Source organism: Artemia sp. Qi Xiang Cuo, chromosome 4 (genome assembly GCF_049724085.1).
Source record: "Artemia sp. Qi Xiang Cuo chromosome 4, ASM4972408v1, whole genome shotgun sequence".
Classification (NCBI taxonomy): Eukaryota; Metazoa; Arthropoda; class Branchiopoda; order Anostraca; family Artemiidae; genus Artemia; species Artemia sp. Qi Xiang Cuo.
In genome coordinates, this window is record NC_142797.1 from 42267792 (window position 1) to 42279821 (window position 12030).

A 12030-nucleotide genomic window follows, 5' to 3' on the forward strand; every position below is an offset into this window, starting at 1 on the left:
TATCAATGATCTTGTTATAGACCTGGGCCCTTCAGTGTATCCTGTATTATTTGCTGATGACAGCAACTTCTTCATCACTGGCACCAATCTACCATTGGCAATAACCTCTGCCCAAGTCCTTCTGAACAGAGTCCAGGCGTGGTGCCTTACAAATAACATGACCATTAATAGCAAAAAAAGTCAAATAGTATTATTCAGAACCCCCTACAACAAAGACGTTATTCAACCTACTCTTGGTCTCAGGTACTCCTCCGACATCCTCCCACAAGTGGAGGTTACCAAGTTTCTTGGTGTATTTATTGACTCATGCTTGTTATTCTCTAATCATATTTCTTACATAACAGCAATAATTTTGAGACAAGTTGCTATGATTAACCGTGTGAATTATTTTTTTCCTCCTGACATCCTAGTTACCCTCTATTATTCCTTTATTTTTCCTTACCTTTCTTATTGCGGATCAGTTTGAGGAAATACAAAACAGTCCTTCATTAAAAAACTCAAATTTGCCCAAAACCATGCCATTAAAGCAGCTTCCCCATCTATATCCAACTCGTGATTTGTATTCAGATTTTGGCATAGCTCCACTTGATCAAATCATACAAAAACTAAATTTATTGCTTGCTTACTCTGCTTTCCACAATAATCTTCCACCTCAACTCCTAACCTATTATAATATTAATAATTTGGAAGCCCACTGTCTCCATTCATCCAATAGAGCCTTTAAAATTCCTAAATGTGTTTCTAGTGCTGCCCAGCAATCTCCCATTTACAAATCTATTATTCAATGGAACAAAATTCGCTCCAGTATTGAACTAGCCACAAGCTTCTGCAAGTTGTATAAAAATGTAACAAAACTTGATAGTATAATTTAATATTTCCATTTTTGACAAATTTGCTCTAATTAGCCATGTTTTATTCTTCTATATTTTTTTTTCAGTGTTACTTTATTTTTTTTTTCTTTTGGTCCTTAACAAGTTATCTTCTAGGATCTTTATTGTTATTGATGTTTGTGTTATGTTTTTATTTGAATAAAATTGAATTGAACTGAATTGACAGGTATACAAATTTGACAAAACAACATTTTACCTTAATTTTCTGTTATTAGTTTTGTTTTCTTGGGGGTTTAGTTTTCAAAAAAACAAAAACAAAAACACACAATTCCTATTATTTCAGTAGAATTTTAAGCCATATAATGTTGTTGAGTCAAAATTCCAATAGGCCTAGGTGGAATGGCAATCTATTGGATACCTTAGCAGTGTTTTTGTTACTGGATTCATTTGCCTACTGACTCTTAAATTTTCCTAGTCTAACCCCTTTCCAAGATAGCAAAAATTAGTCATCTAGAATTTCTCCAAGGAGGGGAAAGCCCTCCTTTCTAGTGCAACTGAATGGGTAAATATCTACCAAATCATATTAGGCTATTGACTTACACATAAAGTGAATATACCACTTGATGCCTTTTTTTATGCTGATTATGAATATAATAATCATTTCTATCTGAAATGATTTTAAGCCCCCCCCCCCCTAGATATGCCAATTCAGGGTATATATTTCTACATTAGGGGGGTGGGGTAAAGTTTAAACTTACTTACATCAGAAACAAAATTTGCCCCCCCTCCCCTAATGTAGAAATATAGGTCAATATCTACCAAATCATATTATTGAGTTAGGAATAAAGTGAATACACCATTTGATGGCTTTTTTTATGCTGATTACAAATATAATAAGCATTTTTATCGGAAATGAATTTCAGCCCCCCCCCCCTATATAGGCTATACCTAACCTAACCCTGAATTGGCCTATATAGGGGGGCTGAAATTCATTTCTGATAGAAATGTTTATTATATTTGTAATCAGCATTAAAAAAGACATTGAATGGTGTATTCACTTTAGTCCTAACTCAATAATAGGATTTGGTAGATATTGACTGAAATATATACCCTGAATTGGCATATATAGGGGGGGGGGAGCTGAAAGTCATTTCTGATAGAAATAATTAGGCCTATTATATTTGTAATCAGCATAAAAAAGGCATTGAGTGGTATATTCACTTTATGTGTAAGTCAATAATATGATTTGGTAGATATTTACCACTGAATGTTATAGGCTAGCATATTTGGATTGAAGATGAAATTTTGATTCTAAAGGTGTCTCTTTTTTAGCTAGCCTATCTCATTAGTGAGTTAATGGGAAAATTTACCAAATTACCTACCTTAGACCAAAGATTAGGAACCAACTGTCCTCAACTCCTCATTTATGACAGATAGCCCAGCCTTTACATATTTTTATCAAAATAGCCTACTGAAAGTTATTGTTGTTTGACCAGTAGGTCATTTGCATTCATATCACTTGATTTGTCTGAGCTTTATATAGTGACTAGCATGGTATATAATTAATAGCTGGGGGTATTACCCCAGGCTATTATTAGGCCTAGGTTACATTTTCTTCACAAGAATTGTACGCAGCTTGGGGTTCATCAACAGGTCTTTTACGATACCAATTTAAACAAAAAAGAAGAGCCACCAAACTAAATCAGCTTACCCCAGAAAAACTCTTCCTCGACCAGACTCATGACTATGGTTTATACTATACTATTGTCTTCAATAGTGCGGGAAGCCGGAAAGAAGGATTTTGAAATGAAAGCAAAACGGTTCACGAATTTGAAAAGAAATCCCTTTTAATCAAATAACCATTGATAGCAATAGTACATCAAATGTGTCCTGTGTCCCAAGGAAGAAACTCCCATGAATTTTACAAGTTTTCTGTAGAATTAGATAACTCCAGAAATTATGTTGGTGCAAAATAGTAAATTTTATATAAAAACTAAAATCAGAGCTCTAAGATCAAGAGCCCACGCCGGTTTACCGGCAGTGCGCCGCCAATGAAAGACGCGTCGGCATTAGGAAACATTTCATTGGCGCGCCGGCGCACCACCGTTACCAACAGCCCGGCAGTTTGCTATCAGTCTGTTTTTATTTAGCTTCGTTTTTACCATAATTTATTGATTTCTGCGTGCTAAGTAACTTTGTAAAAGTGTATCGATAGTAAGCTTTAACCAGAAAATGGGATTAAAAGCTTACATATAGAGTAAGCAGTGATGTTTTTAAGGGTCTGACGGGAGCCTGCACCCCTAAGACACTTCTTAAGATGTTTCTTAAAGAGCTTATGCTCTCAATGGCAGCATTCCTCTTGATTTCTTGCCACATAGTTTAATAATTTATATGAAGAGGCTCATAGCAATAAAAAATTTCCCCTTGGCAGATCTTATTCTGCATTTATACATCTATTAAGATTATTTAACAGAACGTGGTTACAAATTGTAAGTAAGGAGCAACTCTGCCTATTAGTAACCGAAACTCTAAAAACAGAATTTTGATAACAATAGATACATTAAAAGAATTGGCTTTTTAATTCCAGATATGTAAAACTCATGAAGTTTAATGTTAACCATCAAAATTTACGAGCCTGAGAAAAATTCAGTGGTTTCCAAAAAAGGGGGAGACATCCTTAAAAAGTCAATATACTTCAATGAAAATTAAACCACCAAGTTCAGCGTAACACTGAACTCTATAGTGAAGATTTTAAGCTGCCATCTGCAAAAATCTGGAATTGTGAATCATTTTTTTGCCAGAAAAATTATCACAGATATGTTTTTTTTTTTAAGATGTATCCTTATAGAACCAATGGCTCTAAAAAATTGGAAGGTCTCATTCAAACAGACATTTAAACCTCTAGTACCCTCTTCAAGTAACCAAAGAGAAAGGAGCTTTTTCCCAAAAGTTATCCGATCAAAATTTTGAGATAGCTGTTTTGTTCAGCATAATTGAATAATCCAACAACTATGCCTCTGGTGATAAAATAATACCCCAGTCTCCAGGGAAAGTTCTGTAAGCTACGGAGTTTACCCATTATTTATATACAGTATTTGTAATTGGGATTTATGCAGACGTTTTTCGGGAGAGGTTGGTATTTTCTGCATGGTGGGATTTTCCAAGGGGATTTTCCCGTAAGGAGGGCAGTTTCCGGGGCTGAACTTTCAAGGGGAGATTTTACACAAAGGGAATTTGCCAGAATTCCTATAGGAAATTCTTGTTATTTGTCTTAATTTCTCTTTGGCGACGCAATTTAACACTTCAGTGCAGTTGTAATTGTCTGGATTTTTGCTCCGTGAGGGGGGGGGGGATTTTCTGCGGGAGAAATTTCCCACGGCAAAAATTCTCTATGGGGGATTTTCCACAGGAGAATCTTTCGATCGGGGAAGAGGGGTGATTTCTGGGAAAAATTTCCATGGAGGTAGAATTTCTGGCGTGATTTAAAAAAGATCACAAATTAAATAAAAAATAAGTCTTTTTTTTCAGACGAAAGCAGGCTAGGGAGAATTTTCCAGGCAGAATTGTCCGACAAATTTCCCGGCGGTAATTTTCAGCGAGGATGGAATTACACGGGATAATTTCCTAGGGAGGACTTTACATAGGGGGAACTTATCTAATGGCCGTTCTTAGCAAACCAAAAATGTAGAATAAAGATAAAATTCAACTCACGATAAAAGCGAGAAAATTAAAATGAAAACAATATACAAACAGTCCTAACATCATTACTCAGCTGAACTTACAGGACTGTTTCAAGTACAAAATAGTCCTAACATCATTACTCAGCTAAAAGTAGCCGAACTTGAGCTGAGTAATGATGTTAGGACTATTTTGTACATGGTCTTAAAAATCACGTTTTTTTTATTATCGTCAGTTAAATTTTATCTTTAATCTACTTTTTTGTTTTGCTGAAGAAGGCCAACAGACATATGACCAAAATACTCACTTAGGTTTAACATTTTTTTTTTCCAGTCTCCAAAAAATCCCCATTAACTTCCTATATTTTGAATGATTTTGTTATATTTCAAGCAAAACAAAATTGAACGAATATTTTTTCCCACTGTATAACGGCAAATTTTGCTGAAAAAAAAAATACTCAAGAGGAAATAATTAAAAGTAAAGTACAGTAAGTCAACTATTAATGTCAGCAAACATTTCACTTCTACATATTATTTTTCTCTCACTGCAGATAGTTTCTTCTACACACGTTTATATTTGTTCCTTTTGACTTGGATTTAACTTTTTTCGCTCTCGTATCCATTAGAAGCTATAACTGTTTTCCTGAGTCATGAGAGCGATGGAGAGAGAGATTCTTCGTCGCTAGAGACATAGCTTTCTTCTTTAAGGGGCAGAGAGTGGTACATATTTTACTAACTAACCAGTCATTCCTACAGACTGCAGAAGTCACGATTCTGGCAAGGTTGCAACAAAATCACAAATATTGCGGGATTTCGCTTAAAAATTTTGCTAACTCGTTTTTATTTACCGACTGACAGAGTCCGTTGAAGAGGAGAGCAGCCCTTCTATACACAAAACCCTGCTGTGACATGCCAAAAGCCTAATGTTCGACCGTCAGAAAAAAAGAGAGTTATTTCCCTTTTACAATAAAATAAAAATATAAACAAAACAAATTGCAATTTATTGTGTGAAACCACGACCATGTATTTTACCTCAATTGAATGTGTGAAGTTCAAACTTATTAATAGTCAAAATATTTCATGTAAAACTAAAAAAGTGGAATGCCATTAATTCTTCTTCTTTTCATAAATAAATAAAAAAATCAATGCTAGGACAAGTTAAAGTCATAGTTCTAAATGCTCATTGTCACTATCTTTGTCATTGGGCTCGTTTTGATCTGTCTTCAATTCTTCTTCTGCTTCGTTTTTCCGTCTTTGTGACTCATCTTCTGTTTTTTCGGGCTCCTGTTCAGTTTTTTCTTCAGTTTCATTCATCTTTTTGAATTTACCTTTCCCACTACTTGTCTCATTCTTTGTTCTAATCTTTTCAACAACCTCCCTCATTTTTCTTGCTCTGTTTGCCTGCATCCTCGTGGTCAAAATACGCAGCTCACGTTCTAAGTCATTGGCTTTATCCAGAAAGGCTAAAGTAGTAAAGCTAGGATTTTCAGTAGGTGCCTGAGATTTTAAAATTGACATTGTGTCGTTGAGCCATGCTTCAGTCCTATTAATGAGTGCAAAAAAACCTAAAAAACGAGAAACTCAATTAAAAGAAAAAAAAAAGGAAAAAAAAGTTGCAGTCAGACTTAGTGACAATCAGTCAAATAACTTTTTAACGAAGAAAGATTAGGGACGAAAGGCGTAAATAAAATATACAATAAAACTTCGCTTAAATATTCGTCACTGCAATTTTGCACAAGTAAACTACAGCAAAAACAAAATACCCAATCCCTATACATGAGGAAACCCTATCATAAAGATTGCTTCGTTTATTTGTACAAACAATTTTGACACCAAAACACTAAACTAAAACAATCTTTGAAAAAGTTTACTTCAGAAACATTAAGTGTAAATAATTTCAAAACGATTATCTGGATATTCAACACGATCCTTATTAGAAGAAAGGCTTGATGACGAATTTTTAGTCTGCCCCGGGAATTTAAAATCTTTTCTTAGTCAATAAACTAACTAGGAATCTAATGGTGTCCGTAGTCCTAAATCAAAATATATTTTTGATCGTCGTATTTAGTCTATATATCTGTTTCAATTTATCCCTTATTCTCTATAAACCAACATAAATAACTTAATCTTACGATTATTTTTTAGCAATATATATCAATAAATATTGTGGCTGTCTTACAAAGTTTGCCCTTTTTGCCCTTCAATCTTTTATTCTATTCTATTACTCTTGTCCTTTTTTATTGACTTTTTAGCTTTAAGAATTGTATTGCATACTAATTTCTGCGTCCAGATTCTAATAATATCCAATTTGAAGTGTGAAGATGACCCCATATTGCTTGAGGATAGTACTGAGGAGTAAAACGGTTTCATAATAGTCTTAATAGACAGAATTTACACGGCTAGATCTAAAAAAAAAATGTTCGTCAAGGTAAAATGAAGGTAGGGCATAAAATGACTGGAAAAGTAGAAATGTTTCTTTATTTGGGCAGTGGCATAACTTGGATTGCACTGAAGAAGTAAAAAGTAGAGTAGTAAGCCTAATCAGTAAAACCATCATTTAAAGTGGCTTAAATGGTTTTGGCATTTCCTCTGGTTGGAGAAAATTAATGTCCACGGAATAGTCTTATTTAATATGATAAAAAAGATGCCTCTTTGTATAAGGCCGGAACAAAATTACAGAGAATGATAAGAAAAACCTTTAGATATTTCTTTTGAGACTGATGCAACAGAACCTACAAACAGGTTGGAATGGAAGAGTGTTTGTCAGTCTAACGAAATAGCGCTATGACAAAGTTCTAGCAGTAGTAGCTTCTTTTGTCTTGCTTAATTCATAGGATTTTAGAAGATTGGTCTTAAGCAAAGACTTATTATGTCAGGCAATGCGTACATGGCACTGTTACATTGATGCTAAATTCCCATTCTTTTATAGTTAATAAAAAAAAAAACAAGTTTTTTCAACTGAAAGTAAGGAGCAATATTAAAACTCAAAACGAACAAAAATTATTACGTATACGAAGGGGTTGCCCCCTCCTCAACGCCTCGCTCTTCACGCTAAAGTTTTTCGGCATTAAAAAAAAAAAAATTACTTATTGTTCTAATTAAACGACCCTTGTGTTTCAGGAGTCGTTTTTAAAGAATTGGGATAAAATTTAAACTGTAGCGTAAGGAGCAAGATGCTGAGGAGGGGGCAACCCCCTCGTATACGGAATAATTTCTATTCGTTTTAAGTTTTAATATGGCTCCTTGCTTTCAGTTGAAAAAACTTGTTTTTTTTATTTAATTTCTGATCGTTTTTAAATAACGCCAGGAAATCTAGCTCCACCTCCACGGAAAAATCCCCCTCCTCACGAAAATATCATCGTGACAATTCAATCCTGGTGAAAATTTACTCCGGACACCTTCCCCCTTAACACATCCACGCGTAAAATTGGGTCAGTAAAGAGAAAGCAAGACATAACGAAATTTCGTATAGGAATTCTGGTAAATTCCCCCAGTATACAATTTCCCCTGAAAAGTTCACCCCCTGGAAAATTCTCCCCGTGCGAAGTCCACCCAGCAAAAATTCGGATGATTTTTGGAGAAAAAGTGACGGGAGAGAGTCTAGTTGCCCTCCATTTTTTTGGTCACTTAAAAAGGGCACTAGAACTTTTTATTTCCGTTAGAATGAGCCCTCTCCCGATAAAAGAACACGCATCCGTTATCTTTCCTCTGGCAAAAAGTACAAAATTCCACATTTTTGCAGATAGGAGCTTGAAACCTCCATAGTCGGGTTCTTTGATACGCTGAATCTGATGGTGCTATTTTTGTTAAGATTCTATGCATTTTAGGGGGTCTTTCCTCTTTTTTTCGAAAATCATGCAAATTTTCCAGGCTCATAACCTTTGATAGGTATAACTAAACTTAATAAAACTTATATATTTAAAGTAAGCATAAAAATTCAATTCTTTCGATATATCTATTGGTATCAAAAACGTTTTTTTTTAGAGTTTCGATTACTATTGAGCTCCTTACTTACAGTTCGTCTTCACGAACTGTTTGATTTCATTTTCTAGTCGTGAAAAACCTACATAATTTTGGGCTCTTTGTTCAATATAGAAATTAGAAAAGCATTGAAAAAAAAAGAAAAAAATCCGCGATAGGATAGTAGAGCCAAACAATGATGCATCCTCTTATATTTCATACTCAAGAGATCTTTCCGGAAATATATGTCGCTGTCTTACTAGTATTAATAATGTTCAATTTTCTCCTCTTCTATAATTACCATATTGAAGGGAATGACGATTCAAAACAGAGCCGCTAAGGTGTTGAAGAGATTTTTCTAATGCAGCTGGGTGTACTAAGTTCTACTTTATAATTAGGCCATTTCTAGCACTTGTGATGTTTTCCAACATTCTTATATTGTGTATATTTTTATTAAAATCACCAAGTTCAAAAAAAGCTTCAAAAATTATTGCCGAAAAAAAAAATCTAGCAGCAGCTTCAAAATCAGGATAAAGAACTGCACGAAGAACCTTTCCTAAGAACTGAAATTTTATTTCCCTTTTTAGTTTTTAATTTAAAACATAGAATGAGCTTGAATTTACAAACAATGAGAAGTTTTGACATTGAATTCAAAAATATAATCAGCATTACCAAAAAAAAGGGAAAATTCCATAAAAAAAAAACCTCTAAAAATTATTGGGCCAAAATCGCAGACCCAAAAAAACAAAAAAAAAAACTACAATAAATTAGAAAACTTTCCAATGCAACTGATTTTCAAGCTCAAAAACACCCAAAAACACAAAAAAAAAAAAAAAAAAAAAAAATAACTAAAATTGTGATAAAAAAAAAATCCATTGTGTGTACTTAGTGAAACTAGTATCTCAGTGAAACTAGAATTCTGCGTAAAAATTGCACTCCGTAAACCAGTTTCCTCTTTCTAAAAACTCCTTAAACTTTAAATTATTTTTTTAAGCGTCTCAAAAAAAAAGAAAAAAAAGAGTATTCCTTTCAAAAGTAAGAAAATATATTTCACTGAGATACTAGTTATTTGAGAAGGCATTAGTTTAAATGTTAATATCCCAAGAAAAGCCAAGCAAGTTATGTTCTCCAACATTTGAGAACATGGTTTTCTAAACGATTCGCCAATAAGCATCTCTTGGAAGATGATTAGTTCAGGCAAACAAAAGGTATTGTAGTGTCTTACATCTATTATCTATCCATTTACTACCTCTAACTTACCATGCTTTTACAATGGCCAATTATTTATTTTGCGTACTTGTCCCTTGCCCTATTTAATTATTTCAAGTGACGAAGTAAGACTGCAGAAAACCTCTTTTGCAGAATTTGCAGAGACAATCTTTCCGGATGTGGATTCAGAGGACAATTTTGCCCTGGTAGGTGACTCACTTCCTGAACAGACCGCAGAATTCGAGGCCTTGTGAAATAAAAATTCAAAAGTCGATCTTCAAATCGATTTGGAAACTACCAAAGTAATGAATATTGACAGAAAGTCAAAATCGGGCATCTCATCTTGTAAACATTTCTTTCCAGGATTCAGAAAATACAATGATTCAATCAAGTTGGTAATTTCAAAGCCCTAGCTCTTGCCAAAACAGTTTCCTTCAAGTAATTCATCTCATCACACTGTCTCCATTTATACAGGCATCTGCCAAGATACGCTCCCGCTTGAGCAATAATTGAGTTTAATCCTATCTATCAAGGTCAGAGAAGACCCCGGAAATGCCTCGTTCTGAATAGGCAAATTGTGCCATATAGCCGAAACCGTCATGGTATCCATCCTGAAGAGGCATTAGCCCTGACCTTTGAACGTGCAGATAGGTGACAATGCACAAACCCTGGATTACCCTGCGCCAATTGATCGCAGTAACAGCAAGTGAATTAAGTAAAAAGAAACTCAAGTTTTACCGACGTCGTTCGACAAATGTTTAAAAACTGTTTAACCTTTTTTTGACGTCAGGGGTAATATCTGACGTTACATATTTTTAAGTTTACAGCTCAAATAACACACATTTGTAACCGCCTTTTTTTGTTTCCTGAAGTCGAAACATCTTTTACTGCGTATTTTTGCGGCTGTTAGTGGAAATCATGGCTCTAAGTCATTTAACCTTACATGTGCCAAACAACTACAATCTTCTAGGACAGTGGTTCTCAAACTGTGGTACGCACACCCCTTACGGGTACGCAAAAGTTTTTAGGGGGTACGCAACCGACCAACAAAAATCCTTTAACTCTAGGACTGGCAATTTTATTTATATTTTATCTATAGTTTACTTAGTACCGGTAACTGAGAAGGGGTACCTAAAATGTTTTGTGGGTAAAAAGGGGTACAGTGTCTAAATAAGTTTGAGAACCACTGTTCTAGGGTAAAGGTAATTTACTAGTTAAAAAAACACCTTTTTTTTTGTTTCTTGAAGTTGAAACAGTTATTTGAAATCATAGCTTCAAGTCTTTTGACCTTACATGTACCAAACATCCGCAAACAACAGAACTATCTATCACAATACATAGGGAATAGGAAATTTACCACTAAAAAAAAGGAGAAAAAAGCTAAGTTATCTTTTACAATACACACGCTTTTCAGTTTCAATGGATACTGGTGATCTTCTGAACATCAAACCACAAGTAACGTCTTGTGGCTTTAAACAAAACGGTTTTAAGCAACAAGCAAGCGTACATAGACAACGACTGAAACAAGTACTTAAAAAACTTACACAGAAACAAGTCAGCCCATATGTCCGTTGAACGGAGATAGAGATATTTGTCTCACACCTATCAACTATAAAAGTTTATATCTTTAGATTATTACGGATGTATGTGCACTAAATTTGGTAAAGGATACCCTTCATCATGTTTAAATACGAACGTTATAAATAAAATTAAAGAATTGAAAGCCAAGCGAGCAAGTGCTTTCAATGAATTTTGTAAAACAGAACTAAATCGTGCATATAGTGATTGAATGTTTTGAGAGTTTAAAAAAAACGAAGGTAAAATATTATAGTGCCAACTCAAAATTTCTTCTATTGTTTGGAGGTTTTCTGGATTTTTAAGTCTTATCATATATAAAATAGATACTTACTATTAAAGTCATCTTCTTCCAAGTATCGCTCTTCAGATGAGGCATTTCTAAGCCTTTCAACAAAACTGGAGCTAACATTCAAAGCTTGTACAAGAACAGAAACTGCTTGGTCTCGGTTCTTCATTTCTGCAGCTCTGAATTCTACATCTTTAGTAATTTCTTTGACATCCAAGAGTTTTTGACGAAGAGTATCAGTTGAAGCTTCAAAACCTAAACAGAAAAGTTATTCTACTTTAGTCATGATTATTTTTAGTTTAATGTAATAACTTGCAAAAGATGCTATTGCACAATCGGTTAGTTCTGTTAAAAAGCACATTAACTGTTGACAAAAGAGATAAAGGACACAAAATGCTGTGTTTGATTGTATATTAATCAAAAAATTTTTTGCACAAAATAGGTTTTTTTTAAAAAAAAAAGTAAAGAACTCCATTAAACCAAAAATGAA

General features: G+C 34.2%; 3 protein-coding genes across 4 annotated transcripts in view; 1 reads left to right on the plus strand and 2 right to left on the minus strand.

Moving 5' to 3' along the window:
- The window catches only part of LOC148953127 (nucleoplasmin-like protein ANO39), a 36163-nt gene extending 33498 nt beyond the window's left edge, over positions 1-2665 (minus strand). The window contains exon 1 of the mRNA XM_089088312.1: positions 2542-2665. Coding sequence (XP_088944438.1) covers positions 2542-2572 — 31 coding nt within the window. The 5' untranslated portion in view covers positions 2573-2665. The remainder of the gene's footprint in view (positions 1-2541) is intronic.
- LOC148953128 (heat shock 70 kDa protein-like) overlaps positions 1-10041 on the plus strand; it is a 34700-nt gene extending 24659 nt beyond the window's left edge. The window contains exon 2 of the mRNA XM_089088313.1: positions 9830-10041. Within this exon, the coding sequence (XP_088944439.1) occupies positions 9830-9890 (61 nt within the window). The 3' untranslated portion in view covers positions 9891-10041. The remainder of the gene's footprint in view (positions 1-9829) is intronic.
- Positions 5610-12030, minus strand: part of LOC148953129 (hypoxia up-regulated protein 1-like) — a 70862-nt gene continuing 64441 nt past the window's right edge. For both annotated transcript variants that reach the window (XM_089088311.1, XM_089088310.1), the window contains exons 11-12: positions 11586-11795; positions 5610-6072 (exon numbers count right to left, since the gene is read on the minus strand). In XM_089088311.1, coding sequence (XP_088944437.1) covers positions 5672-6072; positions 11586-11795 — 611 coding nt within the window. In that variant the 3' untranslated portion in view covers positions 5610-5671. The remainder of the gene's footprint in view (positions 6073-11585; positions 11796-12030) is intronic.